The 24,335-nt window shown below is 37.2% G+C and overlaps 1 protein-coding gene across 1 annotated transcript in view; it reads right to left on the bottom strand.

Moving 5' to 3' along the window:
* Positions 1 to 1,338: 1,338 nt before the first annotated feature.
* NUP62CL (nucleoporin 62 C-terminal like) overlaps positions 1,339 to 24,335 on the bottom strand; it is a 42,320-nt gene continuing 19,323 nt past the window's right edge. The window contains exons 6-7 of the mRNA XM_023756897.1: positions 18,823 to 18,889; positions 1,339 to 1,491 (exon numbers count right to left, since the gene is read on the bottom strand). Coding sequence (XP_023612665.1) covers positions 18,865 to 18,889 — 25 coding nt within the window. The 3' untranslated portion in view covers positions 1,339 to 1,491; positions 18,823 to 18,864. The remainder of the gene's footprint in view (positions 1,492 to 18,822; positions 18,890 to 24,335) is intronic.

Below are 24,335 nucleotides of genomic sequence, written 5' to 3'. Positions count from 1 at the left end.
CTCTTCTCTAGGGTATATAGCATGTAATAATACTGGACTCAAAAATTAAGAGAACTCAAGATTATACTCAAAAGCACTTTACCCACAGAAATCATCCACAAAATTAAACGGTCTCTAGATTATTTTCATATTCTATATTTTTGAGTGGGAATGAAAACTTAACTAATAAAACTACTAATTTGAGAAGTTTGGATAGGAAAAAAGGAGGCTATGTACGTTCTGATATTTAGTTTACTCATAAGGTGATGAAAATCACTACTACTCATTTGAAAAATATTTTATTCCCTTAATATGTACCCCTCAGGATGGTCATGTACATTCAGCACAACAGAAATTCAGCTCAGTAATTCTAGAAAACTAAGTAGTAGCCACTAAAAAACTTTCAAGTAGTTTATTTTGGTGTTATACTTTTATATTTTAGAATATCACCATTATTTGTGACTTAGGTCAATCATGAAACACAAGAGATCAGATTATTCTCAAGCTAAGAACAAGGCTTTTTCTTGAAAAAGAAATGAACAAATACAAAAACGAATAATTATGAATCATATGGTAAAACACCAGCATAACTGTACATCAAAAATAAACAAATTGTCTTTCAAAAATAACCTAATTCAAGTCCGAAATTCACCCTAACTCTTCCTCCCATCTCTGATTTTCTATCACACACTTTCTGTGACTCATAACACACTCCCTTGTATTGTCTATATTACTTTTATACAGATAGGTATTAATTATATCTCAAGCTAAGGCAGTAAGTTCCCTTGAGGAGAGAGACTTTACAGTATACTGTATACTACTACTTTACAACAGGCACCCAAAGACTAGCTGGCATTTATTTTTTGGCATGTATTTGTCTATGATACAGTTTTTTCCTTCCTCCAAGAGTTTATTTTTGGTAAATGGAAGGAAATTTTGTTTTTCTACAAGGGAAACCTACTTCTAAATGATAATTTGAAAATATTGATATATATTTTTTAAGATACACAAAATAATGGAGAAGTGGGAATAACAGATTAGGTACTGTAACTTTATAAAGGCTTGCCTAAATCAAGAAGCCGCACACACATATCTAATTTATGCAAACTAAAATTTTATATAAACTGCACTATACTATGATACTGTATATATTACCTAATTACAAAACAGAGTCATAATCTAATAGGCTGCTTCCTAGACAAAAGGGTTAATATAGCTTTGATTTGCTAATACTAAAAGCCAAACTACAGTACAATTCTCAAAGGCACAATATTTAAATAGAAAAAACACCCTAAACACATACATACTTTATTGCAACCAAAAATTATATACCAATTTTAACTACTACTACATTTAATGTCATCAAAATTTGTAAATAATGTATAAACCAAAAATAACACGCTGAAGATATGGTCATTCAATTAAAAGCCATCCTGACATTGTGTTCTTGCTCCTTGTGAAGACGATTCTGGAAAACCTGTGCTACCTCTTCTACCTTCCTTTGCAGCATGCCTAAAGGGGGGAAACGTCATGCATCATTAATCTGAGACCAAAAAAATACCAGGAACATAACTTATATTCTCCATTCAACATACGATTTATAAAACTTTACATATTGGTGTTTACAGCTCTAAGTATTATAATTACAGAAAAGTATTTGTCTATCTGTTTGGAAACTATAAAAACAGTAGACAAGACTGTTCTTGATTTGCTCTCCCTAGCTTTCCAGCATATAGCAATCGACTTGACATTTATGTTTTGTTGAAGAAAAGTGTTAACTGCTTTTTTACACATTATAGCCTAAAAGTGCCAACGGGTGGTCATTAAGTTGAGGGTATAGATTTTCGTAGGTCTTTGGTGGCCTATAAGCAAATTAATACATTGAGTATATTCACATTTCTACTCCACTTCTAATGATTTCTTTAACTTGGTGGTCCTTAAATTTTCTTAAGGGCAGAGTAACACAAATACCATTAATTTTACCATGTAAAACAGCAACTTCCTGTAGTAAAATAAGCTTTTGAAGTAAGCATGATAATCTGAATTTTTCTTTTAACGTACACAAATAAACTTGGCCATTTGTTTTAGTATTCATTAGTGCTCATTAGTTGATAAGCAATAACTGGTGCCAAAGATTTAAGAAAAACTTTATAAGGGAAAAATTAAAGATTTGAATCAATATACTTTAATTTTATTCAGCCAATAGGAAAGGCCCAAATGTTATTCAGTTTCTAAAGTATAATAATTCATCCTATCTTATAGGCACTGTAAGATCACACTTTATGAACAAGTTATTTAAATAATGGTTGGCTAGAAAAACAATGTATATTGAGCCCGGCAAAATACATCTTATTTTTGTAGTAATAACTAACTGCAGGGTAAAATTTTTCTCCCTATATAACAGTTTTCAATGTGATAATAATGTAAATGAACACTATAACAAACCATTAACTTGAGGCCAGAAGAATCAACATATTAAATGCAAAGCAATACATTTTATAAAAATTTTAAGAATCAATAAAATTTCAAGAAACACAAATCCGTATTAAGTTAGCTTTACTGTAAACATTTTGTCATGTCTTCAAATTGAATTCCCAGGACTATTTCTGTATTAACATACTTCAAATTTTTTTAGGAATTTCATTCTTTAAGGGCAAAACTGCACGTAGGCAATTAACTACCTCGAGTGCTAGTCCAATGACAGGTTTCAGTGATTGGTTCCTGCAGGCCTACTAAATTATATATCATACTATAAGTTGAATGCTAGTAAATAGTTAAAATTTTGAGGGGGAAATATACCATACACATTTTGACATTAGTAAAACATAATTGTACTGAACAATATAAAAATGAAATTAAGAAAATAATTCCATCCACAATAGTATCAAAAAATTAAAACAGTTAGTAATAAATGTACCAAATGAAGTATGACCTCCATACTTAAAACTACAAGATATTGCTTAAAAAAACCCTAAAGACAAACTAAATAAATAAAGAGATATTCCATGTTCATGGATGGAAAGACTTAATAGTGTTGAGATGGCAGTTCTCCATAAATTGATCTACAAATTCAATGTAATCCCTATGAAAATTCCAATGGCTATTTTTTTGTAGAAAGAGACAAGCTTTAAAATTTACATGGAAAGGCAAAGGACCCAGAATAGCCAAACAATCTTGAAAAAAGAAGAATAAATTGCAGGAGTTGCCCTATCCATTTTTCAAATTTACTAATAAAGCTACAGTAATTGAGACAGTGTGGTATTAATATAGGATAGACAGAGAGATCAATGGGACAGAAAGAAAATTCAGAAATAAAAACCTTGTATTTATTGTCAGTTTATTTTTGACAAAGATGCCAAGGCAATTTAATGGAAGAAAGCAGACTTTTCCAACAAATGATGTGGAGAAAACTGGATATCTACATACAAATGAAGTTGAACCCCTACCTCTAATTATGCACAAAAATCAACAGGGTGGATTATTGATCTAAAAGTAAGAGCTAAAACTATATGTGAAAAATAAAACACATGTCAACCAACTGATGAATGGATAAACAAAATGTAGTCCAGTCCATACACTGGAATGCTACACAGCAGTAAGAAGGTATAAAGTACTGAAACATGTTACAACATAGATGGACCTTGAAAACATTAAGCCAGACACAAAAGGCCATATATCATACGATTCCATTCATATAATCTCTCCAGAAAAGGCAAATCTATAAGAACAGAAAGTAGATTAGTGGTTGTCTGGGGTTAGGAGTATAAATAGCAATTAACCACAAGCAGGCAAGAGGGAACTTTCTGAGGTAATGGAAAGGTTCTAAACTGGATTGTGTGATGTTTGCATAGCTCTATAGTTTGAGCTAAACTGCTATTGGTTCAGATGGCATATTTGTGTTTTTAAAATACAGGGTGGGGTAAATGTAGGTTTACAGTTGTGAGTATGCAAAACATAGCTTATTCTTATACTAGTAGCCCAGTGCATGAAATTTGTGCACATTAAAAGAGAATTAATTGCCATAACCGGGTTGGCTCAGTGGATAGAGCATCAGCCTGCAGACTCAAGGGTCCCAGGTTCGATTCTGGTCAAGGGCATGTACCTTGGTTGCGGGCACATCCCCAGTGGGGAGTGTGCAGGAGGCAGCTGATCGATGTTTCTCTCTCATTCGTGTTTCTAACTCTCTATCCCTCTCCCTTCCTCTTTGTAAAAAAATCAATAAAATATATATTTTTTAAAAAGGGAATTAATTAGAGATATTTTAATATTGCTATTTGTCCTCTCTCTATAATAGAAGTGTGAGAGATGAAAGGAAATTAGTAAAATGTATATGAAAATCATATATAAATTTATTAATAAACAGTAACAAAAGGATATAACAACAGAGGCATGATATAAAAACGACAAAAACATGATATAAAAACAACAGTGATGCAAACAATAACTGATAAAGTGATTAAACTTATTCTAATATCTCCCTGTACACCATATTAAGAGTGAAAACACTTTCAGAGTGCTTGACTAATTTCCCTTGTGATGAAGTACTTAGAACTTTAACTGTAACATCACATGCTCTTCAAACTCGAGAAAAAGCAACATATAACTGACCATGTGCAAAAACGGGTTCAGGTAGGAACATGCCTACTCTGTCTAGAGTTTGTCCTTGTGATTTATTAATAGTCATCACAAATGCTTGGATCACGGGAAACCGTCGTCGAATCAATTTAAATGGGAGGCCAGTGTCAGATGGGGACAAATTAATTCTTGGAATCAGAACAGCCTCTCCCTCTGCAGATCCTGTTAATACTTCAGCTTCGAAATGTTAGGTCATAATCTTTTGATAATAAATCTGGTACCATTTCAAAGACCCCATTTACTATTGAGATTTCTCAATAGCATGATGATTGCACCCACTTTCAATTTTAATTTATGACACGGCATTCCCGAAGGAGTAATACTATTCAGAAATTCGATGGGGAAGTTTTCCTTTGTTTCTTTGTTATGGGGTGGGGCCACAACATTAGTAACAAAGAAACAGAATTAAAATTTTATTGTGGGGAGCCGCTACAGTGTTTTGGACAGGTTCAAGCCTTGGACTGATGAGAGGGCACAGTCCTCTCATTGCCACGTGCCAGTCCCAGCTTGGAGGGCAGGGCCCTCCCAGCACAATTATAGCCAACAGCTGTAGTTGTAAGCTTGAACCTATGGTCCGAACACGTGGCCCCACGTGCCTGAGTGATGTGGGCTTGATAGAGTTCAGGTGCATGTAGTTGAGTAGGATTGAAACCCAGAAGAATGTAAACATCTTGGTCATGCCCTTACTTTGCCTCGTGGCATCTGCTATAAACTAAAGGCATGGCTGTGGGCGTGGTCGCTGTCTCTCAGAGAAGCAGCATCCCACTGAGACCCGGCTTTCATTCTCTTGTCTGTCTTTTCTAAGCCTTTCAGCCGCCCCCACTCAGGTTCACCCTGGCTGTGCTGGTGTGGCACACTTTAGAAAGATCTGCCTCCATGCTCCCAGGGCGGATTCCTGCCTCAAACTCCGCCTTACAGGAAACAGCTCTGGGAAACAGCTTGGGGTAGGGTGCAGCCGTTGCCAAGACAACCACTGTAGGACTGACTTCCTTCCGCTTGGTCGTGGCTTTTCGTCTGTATGTGACGAACACCACCCATGGTTTTTATATAAGTAGATTATTATCTATTAATTACTATATGATTTTCTATACAAACAACTGTAAACCTACTTTTCCCTCACCTTATAGTTCTTAAAAATTACTTCCCTCCCTGAAAAAAACAACACTCAGGTAACACTGCTTCTAGCCAGCCCCAAATGTTTTCTTCACCTTAGCCTACTTGCAAATACTTCAGGTAAAGATCAAAAGACTTTCACAAAATTATAAAAATAACTTTGGTCATTAAAGAAAAACAAAGCACCCAGATGGCATGGCTCAGTGTTTGAGTGTTGACCTATGAACCAGGAGGGCACAGTTTGATTCCTGGTCATGGCACATACCTGGGTTGTGGGTTCGATCCCCAGTGTGGGGTGTGCAGGAGGCAGCTGATCAATGATTCTCTATCATCACTGATTTTTCTATCTCTTACTCCCTTTCCCTTCCTCTCTGAAAGCAATACAAAAAAGATTTAAAAAAAGAAAAAAACAGAAAACATAGCTTTCTAGTGTAATTATTTTTAGTTATACATATCCTAGTGGCCTGGTGCGTGAAATTCGTGCGAGCGGGGGGGAGCCTTGTCCCTCAGCTGGGCCTGCACCCTCTCCAATCTGGGACCCCTTGGGGGATGTCTGACTGCTGGCAATTGGACATTCTTCTCGCAATCTGGGACCGCTGGCTCCTAACCTCTCATCTGCCTGCCTGCCTGATTGCCCCTAATCACTCTGCCTGCCAGCCTACTCACCACCAACTGTCCCCCTAGCCAGCCTGTTCATCCCCAACTACCCCCACTGCCAACCTGCTCACCCCCAACTGCCCACCCCGCCAGCCTGATCACCCCCAACTGCCCTCCCCTCCTGGCCTGATCACCCCTAATGACCTCTGCCTCGGCCCCACCACCATGGCTTTGTCTGGAAGGACATCTGGAAGGTCTCCTGGTCTAATTAGCATATTACCTTTTTATTAGTATAGATTATTAGATGATATTAAATTCACTATCAAAGAAACAATGTAGTATACACACCTGTTATTCTCCTTCTAGGATAAAAAATGATTGGATCAGCAAGAGAAAAAATATCTTGACAAAAAACGGACAAAAGACACAAATAGGCAACTTAGAAAATGAAATATGAATTGTTTATAAACATTTTTTAAAAACCCAACTTCATTAGTAACCAGAGGAATTCAATTAAACAGGGAATAATTATTTTCACCTATAAAATTTAGCATGGAATGATAAAGATGATAATGGTGGTAGTAATGATTACAGAAGTAGTAGTAGTGGAAAGAGTACAGAAGAAAAAAGATATCCTAATGAATTTGTGGTGAAAATATAAATTGGTACAACATACTTGACAGAATTATAAATCAAAAGCCTTTAAGAATGACATTACTCCTAATTCAGCATTTGAACTTCTACAAATTTTTTCTATGTCCCAATAACCATATATTTACTCTAAAACATAGCTACATCTCATACCCTAAAACATAGCTATACTCACAGCAGCACAATTTAAAATAGCAAAAAGTTGAAAGCCAATAGTTAACAATTAACCAATACCTAATAATGAGATAATAGTTAAATAAACTATGGTTTATCATAATAAAGAAATTAGCAGCCAAGAAAATGTAGAATATTAAATAGTATGAAATGCTATTCATGTATATCTTTCTATTAGCTAAGTTTCTCTTTTTCCATCAAAAACTGAGTACAGTGTGCTGTGTACATAGCAGGGGACACATTTTTTAAAGTATATTGGTCCTCAAGTTCATGCCAGACATTGTTAAGTTCTGAAGGTACAGAAATAACTAAGATATAATCTCTATCACCAAGAAGCTCAAATTCCAGTAAGAGAGACAAACAAGTAAGTATATAACTGCAATATCTATAATAATAAAAGTGTAATATGCTAATTAGACTAGACATCCTTCTGGACATCCTTCCGGATGACCTTCCGGATGAAGCCGGGGCTGTGAGGGAAGCCTGGGTCCCAGGTGCCAGAGGGAAGCCGGTGCAGCCGGGGGAAGAAAGGCCTACTCTTGCACGAATTTCACGCACGGGCCTCTAGCTGTATGATAAATGCGGACAGGCCTCTATCTCAAATGTGGATAAACAGGCTGTGGACTTCAAGTTCCAGAATTCTATGTGGCAGACTCTTTTTTAAATATATATATTTTTCATTGATTTCAGAGAGGAAGGGAGAGGGAGAGAGAGAAACATCAATGATGAGAGAGAATCATTGATCAGCTGCCTCCTGCACGCCCCCTACTGGGGATCTGCAACCCTGGCATGTGCCCTTGACTGGAATCAAACCTGAGACCTTTCAATCTGCAGGCCAATGCTTTATCCACTGATCCAAACCAGCTAGGGCATGTGTGGCAGACTCTTAAGTGATTGTGGTGGATTGCGTGGCTCTTGGAATTGTAGTAGCACAGAGCTAAAGTATTTATTGAATAATGGGCATGTTGTAAGTTGTAAATTATTCAAGTTTTTAAAAAATTTCAGAGGTTAAAGGAAACACCCAAAATATCCATCTCATAAACCTAGGAGTCACCTATGACTTCTTGACTCTCTCCTCTATTAGCACTAAAAGCCAAAACTAAGACTAGTATCTTCAGAGTCCCATCTAAAAGTATGTTTTCTTTTACAGTGCACCTATTTATTGATGCTGTGAAAATTTAAAATAAAAAGTATCATGCTGAGCTAATAATGGGCACCAGAGCATAATGCTATTTGTTGTCCCTTCCAATATTTAAATGCTCAAAATAAGGTAGGCCTATCTGAATCCTATCTGGGGAGATTTCATTGATGAAACACTACCCAGCCATGTTACCTATGAGGGGGCCATTGAGCAGTGGGTCCAAAAACAGCATTTTAGTTTTTAGTTACTAACAGGAAAAAATGCTTTGGAGAAATATCTGTATATCTCAAAAACAATATAAATTCTGATATTTGGGAGTGATTTAAGTCATGTTACACATAATTCATCTGAGAGGCCCTCCAGCTTGAATAAATGCATTTGGGCACAAAATGCACATAAGTAGGATTAGTAAAACATCTAATTTTTCAGATGTATTCAATGTGTTTCAAATCTGGATTTACATATAGAAAAGGAGGTTTGGGAAGTGGAGCTCTGAGAATGTTAAATATCATTCACTCTTTCCTAAAATGAGCTGAAGACTTTATCATTTTTTATTTTGATATCTTAATCTAACCTACAAGAAATTTTTCAGAATCAAGGAACAATGGTGTGACAATGAATCTATTTTGTAAAGGGGATCAGAGATGAGCAGGTAGCTCATTAAACAATGGAAAGACATAAGATACCTTTCAATTAACTGCAATTGTGAGAAGCAAATGAGTACTTGTCTCTGTTAAGCCTAAGAGACTTTTAAAGGGACTCTTTGTGTATTGTCACATCTCTGTCAGATAAAGAAAATTCACCTCTCAAGTGTCTGAAGTGGTACATTATACTCCAGAGCACAAGAGATGACCTCGTTGATCAACCAATGTCACCAAGGTTTCCCAAAGAATTTCAGAAAAAGGGGAGGGCCTGGCCGTCATGGCTCAGTGGTTGAGCTTCAACCTATGGATTCCCAGTCAGGGCACATGCCCAGGTTGTGGGCTCGATCCCCAGTAGGGGGTGTGCAGGACGATTGATAATTCTCTCTCATTGATGTTTCTATCTCTCCCTCCTTCCCTCTCTCTGAAATCAATAAAAACATTAAAAAAAAGTAACAAAGAGAGAGGACCCAAATAAATAAAATCAGAAACAAAAGAGGTGAAATAACAACTGACACCACAGAAATACAAAGGATTGTAAGAAAATATTATGAATAGCGACATGCCAACAAGCTGGAAATGTGGATGACATGGACAAATTCCTAGAAAAATACAATCTTCCAAAACTGAATCAGGAAAAATCAGAAAACCTAAATAGGCCAATAGTAACTGGTAAAATTGAAGCAGTAATAAAAAAAAATTCCCAGCAAACAAAAGCTCTGATCCGGACTGCTTCAGGGGAGTTTTACCAAATACTCAAAGAAGAACTAACACCTATCCTCCTCAAACTATTCCAAAAAATCCAAGAGGAAGGAATACTTCCAAGCTCTTTCCAAGAGGCCAGCATTATAATAATTCCAAAACCAGATACACTACAAAGAAAGAGAATTATAGGCCAATATCCTTGATGAACATAGATGCTAAAATTCTCAACAAATTATCAGCAAATTGGATCCAGCAATACATTAAAAAGATCATACACTATGACCAAGTGGGATTTATTCCAGGGATGCAAGGCTGGTATAATATTCACAAATCAATAAATGTGATACATCACAGAAACAAATTGAAAGACAAAAATCACATGACCATATTTATAGATGCAGAAAAAGCATTCTAAAAATCCAACACTTGTTTTTGATAAAAACACTCAGCAAAGTGGGAATAGAGGAAATCATACCTCAAAATAATATGACATATATGACAAAACTACAAGCAACATCAATGGGCAAACACTAAAACCATTTCCCCTAAGAACAGGATCAAGACAGGAATATCCTCTTTCATTGCTCTTATTCAATGTAATACTGGAAGTCCTAGCCACAGCAATCAGACAAGAAGAAGAAATAAAAGACATCCAAATTGGAAAGAAAAAGTAAAACTCTCATTATTCGCAGATGACATGATACTGTACATAGAAAACCCAAAACACTCCACCAAAAACTACCAGATTTAATAAATGATTTTGGCAATGTAGCAGGATACAAAATTAACATGCAGAAATCATTGACATTACACCGATAATGGACTCTCAGAAAGAGAAACAAAAAATCAATCCCATTTACCATTGCAATAAAAAATTAAGATATTTAGGAATAACCTTAACCAAGGAGGTAAAAAACCTGTACTTGGAAAACTACAGGAAGTTGAGAAAAATAAGATAGAGGAAGATATAAACAAGTGGAAGATTACACCGTGTTCATGGATTACTGGAATTAACATCATTGAAATGTCTATACTACCCAAAGCAATCTACAGATTCAATGCAATCCTTATTAAAATACCAACAGCATATTTCACAGATCTAGAACAAGTACTCCAAAAATTCATATGGAACCAAAAATGACCCAAAATAGCCACAGCAATCTTGAGAAAGAAAAACAAAGTTGGGGAGAATCACAAAATCAGATATCAAGTTATACTACAAAGCCACTGTAATCAGAACAGCCTGGTACTGGCACAAAAATAGGCATATAGATTAATGGAACAGAAGAACCCAGAAATCGACCCAATGCATTATGCTCAATCAATATTTGACAAAGGAGGCAAGAGCATACAATGGAGTAAAGACAATCTCATTAATAAATGTTGTTGGGAAAATTGGACAGGTACGTGCAAAAAAGTGAAACTAGACCAGGGGTGGGCAAACTTTTTGACTCGAGGGCCACAATGGGTTCTTAAACTGGACCGGAGGGCCGGAACAAAAGCATGGATGGAGTGTTTGTGTGAACTAATATAAATTCAAAGTAAACATCATTACATAAAAGGGTACGGTCTTTTTTTTTTTAGTTTTATTCATTTCAAATGGGCCGGATCCGGCCCGCGGGCCGTAGTTTGCCCACGGCTGAACTAGACCATCGACTTATACCATACACAAGGATAAACTCAAAATAGCTAAAATAATTAACTGTAAGTCGTGAAACCATAAAAATCCTAGAAGAAACTATAGGCAGCAAAATCTCAGACATCTCTTGAAACAATATGTTTGCTGATACATCTCCTAGGGAAAGAGAAACTAAGGAGAAAATAAACAAATGGGTTTACATCAAAAGAAAAGGCTGCTTCACAGCAAAAGAAAACATCAAAACATCAACAAAATGAAAAGGGAGCCCATTGCATGGGAGAACATATTTTCCAATGATATACCTGATAAAGGTTTAATCTTCAAAATACATAGGGAACTCATACAACTTAACAAAAGGAAGACAAACAATCCAATTAAAACTGGGCAAAGGACCTAAATAGATACTTCTCCAAGCAAACATACAAATGGCCAAGAGATATATGAAAAAATGCTCGTCACTGATCATCAGAGAGATGCAAATTAAAATGACAATGAGGTATCACATCACAGTTGTCAGAATGGCTACCATCAACAAATCAAGAAATGACAAGCACTGGCAAGGATGTGGACAAAAGGGAACCCTAGTACACTGTTGGTAGGAAGGCAGACTGGTGCAGCCACTATGGAAAACAGTATGGAGTTTCCTCAAAAAATTAGATATGAAACTGCCATTTAACCCAGTGATCCCACTTCTAGAAATATATCCTAAGTGACTGGAAACACCAATCAGAAAGAATGTATGCACCCCTATGTTCATAGCAGCGCAATTTACAATAGCTAAGATCTGGAAACAGCCCAAGTATCCACCAGTAGATGAGCAGATAAAATAGCTGTGATATATTTACACCATGGATTACTATGCAGCAGTGAAAAAGAAGGATGTCTTATCCTTTGCGATAACATGGAAGGACATGGAGAATATTATGCTAAGCGAAACAAGCCAGTTAGAGAAAGACAAGTATCACATGATCTCACTCATAAGTGGAATCTAATGAACAAAATGAATTGATGAACAAAATAGATCCAGAGACATAGAAGCATGGAACAGACTATGGAATCTCAGAGGGAAGGTGGGGGTGGGTGGGTGAGTGGTAAGAAATTAACCAAAGAACTTATATGCATACTAGTGGCCCGGTGCACAAAATTTGTGCACATTAAAAGGGAATTAATTAGAGGAAATATTTTAATATTGCTATTTGCCTGTTCTCTATAATAGAAGTATCAAAGATGAAAGAAAATTAGTAAAATGTATATGAAAATCTCCTCCTGTCAGAGTCTGGGGCGTGCAATGGGACCTAGAGTCAAGTCCCCATCCACCACCCACACACGCTTCAAAAACGCAGGAGACCCAGACCCGGCTGGCCCCACCCCCATCAAGCCCTTCTGGGCGGGGGGCACAGCCTCAGATCCCCCAGCCTGGCACTAGGTGGGGGGTGCAGTTATAGGTCCCTGTCAAGCCCCGCTGGGTGGGGGGTGCAGCCTCAGGTCCCCCAGCCCAGCACCAGGGAGGGGGTGTGGCCTGAGGTACCCATCAAGCCCCACCTGGTGGGGGGCGTGGCCTGAGGTCCCCCAGCCTGGCGATGGGGTAGGGGGTGTGGCATGAGGTCTCCCAGCCTGGCACCAGGGTGGGGGGCACAGCCTGAGGTCCCCCCATCAAGCCCCGCTGGGCGGGGGGCATTGCCTGAAGTACCCTGGCCCGGTGCTGGGGTGGGGGGCATGGCCTGAGGTCCCTCACCCCAGCCAGGTGCCATGCAGCCTCAGGTCCCTGCTGTCCAGTCGTGATGTTATGGCATCTGGGCTAATTTGCATATTCCTCTATTATATAGATAGATATGCATAACCCATGGACACAGTCAATAGTGTGGTAAAGGCCTTGGGTGGTGGATGGGGTGGGCTAGAAGGGGTCAATGGGAAAAAAGGGAGACATATGTAATACAACAATAAAGATAAATTTAAATCCTATATAATAAAAGGCTAATATGCAAATTGTCCCCTCAACTGGGAGTTCGACCAGGAGTTTGAACAGAGGGCGGGGCTAGCCCACCAACCACCTGCAGCCCCTCTCTCCAGCTGGCCCCATCCCCTATTGGCCCTTCCACCCCGATTGGGGGCAGGGCAGGCCGGCAACCTCTCACATCCCCCCCCCCCCCACCCACACACACACACAACCAGCCTGGCCTGATTGGGGCGGGCTGGCCAGATCCCACCCGTGCACGAATTCATGTACTGGGCCTCTAGTAATAAATAAATAAATAAAATAAGAAACTAAAAAGGGGAGGTAAAAGAAACCACCTCAATCAGTAAATCAGATTCTATTCTAGAAGATGAAAGAGGAAGAAAGGACTTTAATTGGAATTCAAAGCCATCTTTTGATATCTTAGTATTAGATATTCTTCAGATATGAGAAGGCTGAAAGTCTCTCTATATATAAAAGGTTAATATGCCAAGTGTCCATCCGACTGGTAGCTAGGATGCGCACTGACCACCAGGGGGCAGACGCTCAATGTAGGAGTGCCTTGGCAGCAGCAGTTCTTGGGTGACGCACCCCAAAACCAGAGAGGAGGGAGCCGAATTCCTCACAGGGCCACGCAATTCCATCTTTGGCCATGGGTTATGTTGTTTCTGGGGTACTGTCAGACCCAAATCTGGTTTACTGCACACCTGAGTTTGCGTTCCACACCCTGTACGAAAGCAACTTTGCAGAGTGGCCTCTTGCACTCCAGGACCCCTCAGGGGATGTCAGAGAGCTGGTTTCAGCCCAATCCCCGCAATCCAGGCCGAGGGACCCCATCTGCCAGAGGGACCCTGCTCACTCTGCGGATGCCCTTCGAGCCACAGCACCACCCCAGGTGCAGCTGGCCAGGGAGGGACAGCGGAGGTTGGCTCCAGGGCGTATCCAGCCTGTCTCTCCAAGTCCCTCCCCGCTGGCCACCTTCTAATTAATTTCCTTTTAATGTGCACGAATCCGTGCACTGGGTCACTAGTGTAATCAATAAAATGCTTTAAAGCATTTCTTATCTGGGCCACAGCTACTTAAATAAAATACAGCATGGAGACTATAGTTAACTAAAGGCCCAATGCATGAAATTCGTGCACTTGGGGGGGTCCCTCAGCCTGGCCTGTGCCCTATATCAGTCTGGGAGCCCTTGGGGGATGTCAGACTGATGGCTTAGGCCTGCTCCCTAAGCCGTCAGTCGGACATCCTTAGCACTGCCACGGAGGTGAGAGAGGGTCCCGCCACTGCCGCTGCGCTCGCCAGCTATGAGTCTGGCTTCTGGCTGCTCAGCACTCCCCCTGTGGGAGCGCACTGATTATCAGGGGGCAGCTCCTGTGTTGATAGTCTGCCCCCTGGTGGTCAGTGTGCACATAGCCACTGGTCGTTCAGCTGTTCAGTCGATTTGCATATTAGCCTTTTATTATACAGTAGATCGTTGGGTTACGTTGGAGATCCGTTCCTACGGCGCAACATAACACGATTTTCGCCATAAGTCAGAATCCACCTACATAAGCACCTATGTCATTCACATGGAGCACATACACAGCAGTAATGAAGTGAAATAGTAAAAAAATAATTTAAAAGAAAGATAACAATTCCTGACCTTTACTTGTGGTAAATAAATAATAAAAAACATAAAGCACATATGTACATACGTTGAAATGACAGAACTTTTTTTTTTTTTATAAATAAATGGGAGATTGCAATGCAACCATGAAATGACGTATGTCGAGTCCAACATAACCTGAGGACTGTCTGTATAGGATAATACTGTAATGTGTGTTAAAAATAGCTAAGAGAGTAGAACTTAAAAGTTCTCATCACAAGAAAAAATTTGTAGCTGTATAAGGTGACAGATGTCAACCAGACTTATTGTGGTGACCATTTGGCAATGTATGCAAATATTCAATGATTGTGTTGTATACCTGAAACTAATATAATGTTATATGTGAAATGTGCCTCAATTAAAAAGAAAATTAAAAATACCCAATCCTGAAAAATCGAATTTAAAATCATTACCTTAAACAACAAATACTGACGACATTGGGTAAAAATGAAGTATGATTACGACATACATGAAAAGTTGTTTCTCTAAACCAGTCCTGAAGACATTTTATCCAAGAGTTAGTTAGATCACACTGGATGACTAAGAATGTCCTACATCAAATAGTATTAATAATAATGTGTTCATAGACCAGTACTAATGAAACTATATTTTGTAAATACCACAAAATTCCTTATGGCATTTTAGTTACTCTAAGGATACTTTTCTGCCCTGAATAGCAGTTGAAATGTAGTGAGCAGCTATTAAATAATTATGGGGTTCTAACCCATTAAAGACTGCAATGATCATGGATGAAATATACTTTAGTTGTGAAGCTTTGGGACACTTCATGAAAGAAGGAAAATGCCATAAAAATACTAAAGGATCTTTCAAATAATGGCAAGTATAAGATTTTCTACTGCCCATCACTTTATTGTGATGCTTGGTAAATATGAAAAAAAAAAACAAAAAAATGCTTATCTTTCACCCTCTCCTTCCCCTCTAAAAGAAGTAGTTCCATATATTTAAAATGAGTAACAAAATTGGCTTAAATCGATTGCCAACTCTATCATAAGTGGTCCCAGAAGAGCTGGAGTTGCTGCAGTTCAGTGACTGCCAACTCATAAGACAGATATGTGACTGCAGCACTGCCATCAAACCAATCTGGAATAATGCTTCAAATTTTTACAAAGAGAAAGACGAGAGGGAACTGGTATTTGACTAGAATTACTATTAATTCTCAATTGTCCATACTAATCAGGAGAAAAAGGAGCATACACAATGTTAAACAATGGATAAATATCAAATTTGAAAACTGGTCAATACTGGCACATGTTCAGATACTTCCTAATTTAATACTCATCTGATCCCTTTCTAGATCAGTCCCATCACAGTCAGTTCTATGCAGTGGTTCTCAACCTTTTGGTTCTTTAAATACAGTTCCTCATGTTGTGACCCAACCATAAAATCATTTTCGTTGCTACTTCATAACTGTAATGTTGCTACTGTTATGAATTGTAATGTAAATATCTGATATGCAGGATGGTCTTAGGCGACCCCTGTGAAAGGGTTGTTTGACCGCCAAAGGGGTCGCGACCCACAGGTTGAGAACCGCTGGGTTAGAGGAAGAAAGGGACCTGCTTCTCTATAACTTACTCATGGATATTGAGAAGTTGATTGGACAGTAATATTTTAACATTTAAAGTATAATGTATGATTTCCAAGTCACTTTTAAAGACAAATTGATTTTTTTAGTTAAATGCATGATCCTATTGGCATAACAGTTGTTATGTTTTATAAACTGTATGAATGTCAAATATATTAAATCATAAAAACATTACTCAGAAACCTTTTAAAATACAGATTTCAAGCCCTAGCCGGTTTGGCTCAGTGGATAGAGCATCAGCCTGCCAACTGAAGGGTCCCAGGTTCGATTTCGGTCAAGGGCAAGTACCTTGGTTGCAGGCTCAATCCCCGGCCCAGGACCTGGTCAGGGCGTGTGAAGGAGGCAACCAATCCATGTGTTCTCTCACATAGATGTTTCTCTCTGTCTTTCCCTCTCTCTTCCACTCTCTCTAAATATCAATGGAAAAATATTCTTGGGTGAGGATTAAAAAAAAAAACAGATTTCAACTTTAAAATCTTTTAAAAACATATACAAGTTAGAGATTTCTCTTTAGTAAAAAATATTTCTATTGTTAAAGTAATACATGTATCAACCTTTCTCTAACTATTATTTGGATGTAAATAAATTGACTGATTGAGAAATTTAACCTTAACACTTCTCAGCCTATAGCATTTCAGCAGACTTGATCCCATTAACTGTTAAAAAGCAAAATAAACAACCACCAACCCCCCAAAAAAACACATACCATTCTTAAACAGCATAATTAAACCCTGCCATTCTCCATTACTTGCTCATGTCATTTCCCGATATGAAAGGGAAAGGTTCCCTGTGTGAGAACAGCAAAAATGAGGCCACAGTATCAAGAATAACCAGGCCTTTCCCCATTCTTAAGCATGGCCTACATGTCTCAGTTGAGACTCTATAAGAGATCTCTCTGCCTCTCCAACGCAATTGAATTTTTAGCATAAAAGTAACTCTCAGTAATTACTCTGTCTTATTCTTTTTACCCTGTGTTGACTGAGAACCTAGAACTTATATCCCACCCAATGCACTACCATTACCATACCCTCATCCTCTACTGTTAGGTACATGATTAAAATTTTTATATCCAGTGATGCCCACAATAGAATTATTTTAAGAACATACTAGTAGAAAGAATGCTGTTCTAGTAATTAGGAAATTTTGATTCTCATCCTAGCTCTGCCACTAATTAGTTGTGTGTTCTTAGAAAAGTCATTTAACCTCTCTGGGATACAGTTTTTTTAATTTATAGAAAATAAGCTCTTTGCAGAGCTAGCAATCTTAATTTTATTATTAAGAAAACACTGCTTGAGAGCCTTGAGATTTCATTAAGACAAAGAGGATCCCAGCCAAGGGAAAAAAATCACTATAATGTTTCTTTACAGCACGAATTACATTTTAGCATTGCCCCTCAACACAATCTTGGGTCTTGACATAACCTCTTTAGTCTTTGAATAATCTTTGTTTTCTGGGATCAAATATTTCTGAGACCTGAAATCAAATATTTCCCCAAGAAGCCTTAATTCCTTTTAATGGGAATGGCATTTAGAAACCAAGATCCAGGTGCTGCATATACTCATGGCTACCAGGGTATCTGTCATTGCTTCTTGGTCTTTTCCATGTACAGAACAAGGGAATAGGAATTCATACTGCAATAAAAATTTAAAATACAAATATAAAAGGAAAATATTTTATATAGCTTTTATTTTTAAATGAAAATCTTGGTTTCTATTATCACTGATATACTTATGCATTTGCTTTATCCTAAAATATATAAAATAATACTAATATTACAATGTATGTATATGTTATAATTCTGAAACCTACAATAAACCTATTAAGTACATTTAAGATTTCTTTGCAGTTCTTTTTATCCTTAAGATTACATCCTAGTAAGGATGCACCATTAGGGACACTATGTTCAAAATTTATCTGAACTGCATGTTATAAATTAGTTATACATTTTTGTTTGGTTTCAGTTGGTATCCATTTTTAACATTTGTTTTTCTTCCCATTATTTTTTGCTTAATTATAATGTTTGAGCATTTAAACTTTTATATAGCCCAAATGTCAAAACTGTAGTAAAAAAGTATACGCAGAGAAGTCCTACTTCTATCCCTCTCTCTCCCACCACATTTCTATACATCCCCTATTTTCATTAGTTCCTACCTTATCATTCTGTCTCATTTTATAAAAATAAGCAATTATAGTTCTTTAGAACTAATGTAGACATACCATGAGTTGAGCAATACCCTTATAAGTGAATTGTTATTTGAGTATGTTTATGGTACACAAAACATAACTTGTATCACATTTTCTATTTGCAATACACATAGCGTGGTAATCAAATAAACTCCCACCTGGATTCTGACTAATCCGCTCTAGAGAGTCCATATGAGCATTCAGAATTCTGCTGATCTGTTCGAGCTAAAAACAAACACAAGATATTTAGATTATAATTTCTGATATGGTAAACAAAAAGTAAACAAAATTTTGAAACTAGAAAGTGACTTTAATTTCTTCTGATAAGAAATGGACTGAGAATGATTAAACATTAACAGCTTCTTTTGCTATTTCATATTTGTAATGTTCATTACATCTATATATTAATCTAATTACTTTGCAAATATCACAAATCTGATTGATTCTTAGAATTCAATAAGAAACTTACTACTACAGTACAAACATAAGTAAAGAACATTAAGAGACATTTCAGAAGATAAGAAATTCATTAAAAAATTTAAACTATTGCCTTTATTCATCCATATCAGCATTTTTATTGAGGTATAACTCAGATATAACATTGTATGAGATTCAGGTATGCAACATATTCTATATCTGTATATATTGTGAAATAATCACCACAATAAGTCTAGTTAACATCTGTCACCATACATAGTTACAAAAAAATTTTTTTGTATAAGTTCTGCAATCTTAGCAATTTTCAAATATGAAATATAGTATTATTAATATAGTCATTGTGCTGTATATTACATACCCATGACTTAATTATTTTATAACTAGAAGTTTGTACCTTTTGTATACCCCTTCACCCATTTTGCCCTTCCCCCCCTCTGACAACCAATCTGTTCTCTGTATTAGCTTGTTTTGTTTTGTTTTCAAATTCTACATATAAGCAAGATCATACAGTGTCTGTCTTTCTCTGTCTGACTTATTTCATTTAGCATATGTTATCACAAATGGCATGATTTCTAAATCAGCAATTTTAAATAAATGGTAATATTCAATTGTCAAGTGTGTGTGGGGAAAATAGGTACATTCATATACAACCATTAGAAATATAATTTGATCCAACCCTTCAAAATGTAAAATTTTACAATATATATCATCTTAAAATATTCATACTTTTAAAAAAATATATTTTCTTATTGATTTTAGAGAGAGGAAGGGAGAGGGATAGAGAGATAGAAACATCAACATTGATGTGAAACATTAGTTGGTTACCTCCTGCACGCCCCCTACCAGGGATTGAACCTGCAACTGGGTCATGTGCACTGACCTGGAATCAAATCATGACTTTCTGGTTCATGGGTTGATGCTCGACCACTGAGTCACACTGGATGGGCTAAAATATTCATACTTTTTAACTCAGTATGTTCTACTTCTAGGAATCTATCCAGAGAAAATTATCAAATCTAAACATAACTGATCATTGCAGGGCAATTTTATAATGACAAAAAACTGGAAACAGTATCTCTATCAATAAAAAAATGATTATATTATGATAAAGTTACCTCTGATCAAAATTATAGAGTCATTAAAACCATGTGTTCCTCCTGGCCTGTGAGGCTCAGTGGCTGAATGTCGACCCATGAACCAGGAGGTCACAGTTCAATTCCCCTTCAGGGCGCATGCCCAGGCTGTGGGCTTGGTCCCCGGGAGGTGACATGTAGGAGGGAGCTGATTGATGATTCTCATCATTGATGTTTCTATCTCTCTCTCCCACTCCTTTCCTCTCTCTGAAATCAATAAAAAATACATTAAAACTTTTTTTAAAAACATGTTTTCCAAAACAGAAACAGACTCATAGCTACAGTGAACAAACTGAGGGTTGTCAGATGGAAGGAGGGTGGGGGTATGGATAAAAAGGTGAAGGGAATAAGAAGTTACAAAATAGCCACCGGAGTATAAAGCACAGCATAGGGAATATAGTCAATAATATTGTAATAACTATGTATGGTGCCACATGGGTACTAGAATTATCAGGGGGATCACTGCGTAAATTATATAATTGGATGGCCACTATACTGTACACCTGAAACAACTATAAAATAAAAAAAATGTTTTCAAAGAATGGTTATAATTTTGGGAAAACACCATGAAAGAATATTAAATGAAGGCAGAATACAAAATTTTATATAGGTATGTTTCCAAAGCTGTTCAAAACAAAAGTATTTTTTTAATCAGCATAGTAAAAAGACTTGAAAGAAATAAACCAATATATTACAGATGATTTAATTTTCTTTACAGATTTCCATATTTTTTAAGCTTAATACATTAAACAAGTATGTATATTAACTTTGTAATAAAAATACTAAACATTTAAAAAAGTTTAGCCCCAGCTGGTTTGGCTCAATGGATAGAGCGTCGGCCTGCGGACTGAAGGGTCCCAGGTTCGATTCCAGCAAAGGACACATGCCCGGGTTGCGGGCTCAATCCCCAGTGTGGGGCGTGCAGGAGGCAGCCAGTCAGTGATTCTCTCTAATCATTGACGTTTCTATCTCTCTCTCCCTCTCCCTTCCTCTCTGAAATCAATAAAAATATATTAAAAAAATAAAAAATTTAGAATACTTTTGATGAATTTTCTAGCAAAGTCCAGGATAATATTAAAAATAGGAGGAAATGAAAATGTTTCCACACTTAAAAGACCAGTATATGTAATGACAACAGCAAATTAGAGTATTCTAGTATAACAAACAAATATAATTTGTAATAGGAACAATGAGTTTTTGTAAGTGAATGTGACCAAGTATCGTACACCATAATATGGACTTGCTTAATAAACATTTTAGCTATTAGGAGGTCTCTCCCATCTCCCCCTAAGAAAAGTCAAAATCAAGAGGTAAATCTCATCACTGTGATTTAAGTTGCTATTTTTCTACCCTAGTGTATGGCCCATAGGTTGATCTGGTCAGAATAAATTATTTACAAAATATTATTGCTCAACAAATGTGTTCTCTGCTTACTGTCTAAAAATTTATGCTGAGAAAAGAGATGAATTATTGCTAATTTTTCACTTCTTTTGTCCTGTTATCAAGCAGCAATTATCCTTTAATTCTCTCATTGTAAATATCTCAATCTCCATGGCTAGGAAAAACAAAAGACTCAAACCATTTACTCCCCACTACTAAACTAAACTATACTAAACTATACTAAACTAAACTAAACTAAACTAATCCAAGGCTAAGTAGAGAAAAAGGATAAGGATAGGATTGCAGTTTCCTTTTACTTAATCTGTTAGAACACATTAATTTAACACAGAGACTATGTATCAGCTCTATTTCATGCCTAAATCTGCATATACTTATCTGTGTATTAAAATTCTATTACAGCAGAACAATTCTGAATTTTGGAATCACAATAGTGATCTAATATTTCATTAAAAAGAAAAACTATGTTATGTCAACTCTTGATCATCTGCGTGGACTCAGGGAGATGGTAGTATGGATAATACCAGACTAATTTTTATTTGCCATTGTTCAACTTTAGATTCAACTAAAGTAAAGAATGGCATAATTTTTACTATAAGATTATTTTGTCCACCCTTGACATTTTGCAAAAGAAGGACCTAAGACCTAGAGAGATTAAGTGACTTAAATGAAATTCTTGTGCTTTTTCAATACACCATGCTATCTCTTCATAATTAAAAAAGCTAGTAATATGTTTGTAGATAAAGAAGTGTCTGTATATAATTGGACAAAGAGCTTACTAAAGAAATAATTACTACACATGTATTATGTCATTCATCCTCATCTACCCAAATCCTGGCTTCACTCTAATTATAATCAACTGATAGAAAGTACAATGGGAGCTCTCACAATGGGTGATTCCTCTTACCATTACTGCCATGGGGTGGCATCGAGTTAAAAGAAGGACTCCATTTAGCTGCTAAGACAACAGAGAAAGGTAGAGGAAATAAACTCTTTATGTAGAGTATAGATAAAGGGGAAATAATCATTTTTTACTGCCAAATTAATTCAAAACTTCTCAACTATTTAAATGGAGCTTTGACTGTATTTTTCCAGGCTATAATGCATTTATATTATGAGTTAAGTAGAGACTGGTGGAAACCTAATGACCATATTTAACAAAGTTTCTATGGAAAAAACATATTTTAAGTTTCACATAGTTTACTTATGAAACTTTAAAGATATAACCTAATTATAAGTTTACTTGGATAGATTTAACAGATTCAAACATCTATTCTCACATTTATATGAATATGTAGATAAATATATAAAAGAAAGAATGAATTAGCTAATGAGTAAGTGAACAGGAAAATAAGTACAGGGACAGAGTTAGTTATGTGAAGAACAGGAAGAAAACCCTGAAAATTTAGGGAGGTAAGTCATTTTTTTACTCTCCTGGGATAATCACAAAGAACTCTCAACCTTATCTGCCCTTAAATATTTCCTGTCCCATTAACTATAACCAAGAGCTTCATATCTCTAGAGGCAGATAAGGAGAACTAGAGAGGACAGGAGAAGGTGACTAGCTAAAGGAACCATAGAATGCTAATTTCATACTAAATCTTGGTTGTCTAAGTAGATAAAGCAGTTAACACACCAAGTCAATAGTGTCAGCAGGTTTTTCAAATATATTCAGGTGTTCAATAATGTTTTTGAGATCCTGTGCCATTTGTTTCAACTGAACATCTATATTTTCTGCTAATTTGTAACTAAAAAAGCAAGTAAAGTAAAGGGATTAACAAGCAACAAATTTTTTCTCCACTTATGTATCATTACTAACATACAACAATGATACTGCCAACTGGACTTGCCCCAATTTCCCTACCTTCTCAGTGGGCCTCAGTTATGACTAATGGCACATTTTTATGAATGCAGTATTCATGACCTTATTATTACCATCCTATATAATAAAAAGCTAATATGCAAATCGACCAAACAGCAGAACTACCAGTCGCTATGATGCGCACTGACCACCAGGGGGCAGACGTTCAATGCAGGAGCTGCTCTCTGGTGGTCAGTGTACTCCCACAGGGGGAGCGCCGTTCAGTCAGAAGCTGGGCTCACGGGTAGCGAGCACAGCGGCGGTGGCAAGAGCCTCTCCCGCCTCCACGGCAGCCCTAAGAATGTCCAACTGCCAGCCTAGGCCCGCTCCCTCAGTTGGTCGGACATCCCCTGAGGGCTCCTGGACTGCAAGAGGACACAGACGGGGCTGAGGGACCCCCCACCCCCTGAGTGCACGAATCTCGTGCACCGGTCTCTAGTATTCTAAAAAGACTCCATAGGTGAAGGCTTTTACCCACCTTGCCATTTTTACAGTCACATATTCACCCTCTTGCTAATGTTCTGAAGCAAAATAGCCCTGAAACAAAGGAATTCTTTTGGGTGACAAAATAAACCCATAGGACATATTAAGAGTTATTCAGAGTTTAGTAGTATTCAGTAAGTGCAGACATGACTTCAATGACTTTGAATACATAAATTTTCAAAGTAAAATCTTATATAAATACTAGAGGCCTGGTGCATGAAAATTCATGCACTGGGCGGTGGGGGGTGGGGTGGTCCCTCAGCCTAGCCTGTGCCCTCTCGCAGTTGGGGACCCCTCAGGGGATGTCAACCTGCTGGCTTAGGCCCACTCCCTGGGGGATCAGGCTTAAGCTGGCAGT

Source organism: Myotis lucifugus, unplaced genomic scaffold (assembly GCF_000147115.1).
Source record: "Myotis lucifugus unplaced genomic scaffold, Myoluc2.0 scaffold_2, whole genome shotgun sequence".
In the NCBI taxonomy this organism is placed as follows: Eukaryota; Metazoa; Chordata; class Mammalia; order Chiroptera; family Vespertilionidae; genus Myotis; species Myotis lucifugus.
Note: the sequence above shows the minus strand (reverse complement) of the source record. Positions and strands in the feature narration are given on the sequence as shown.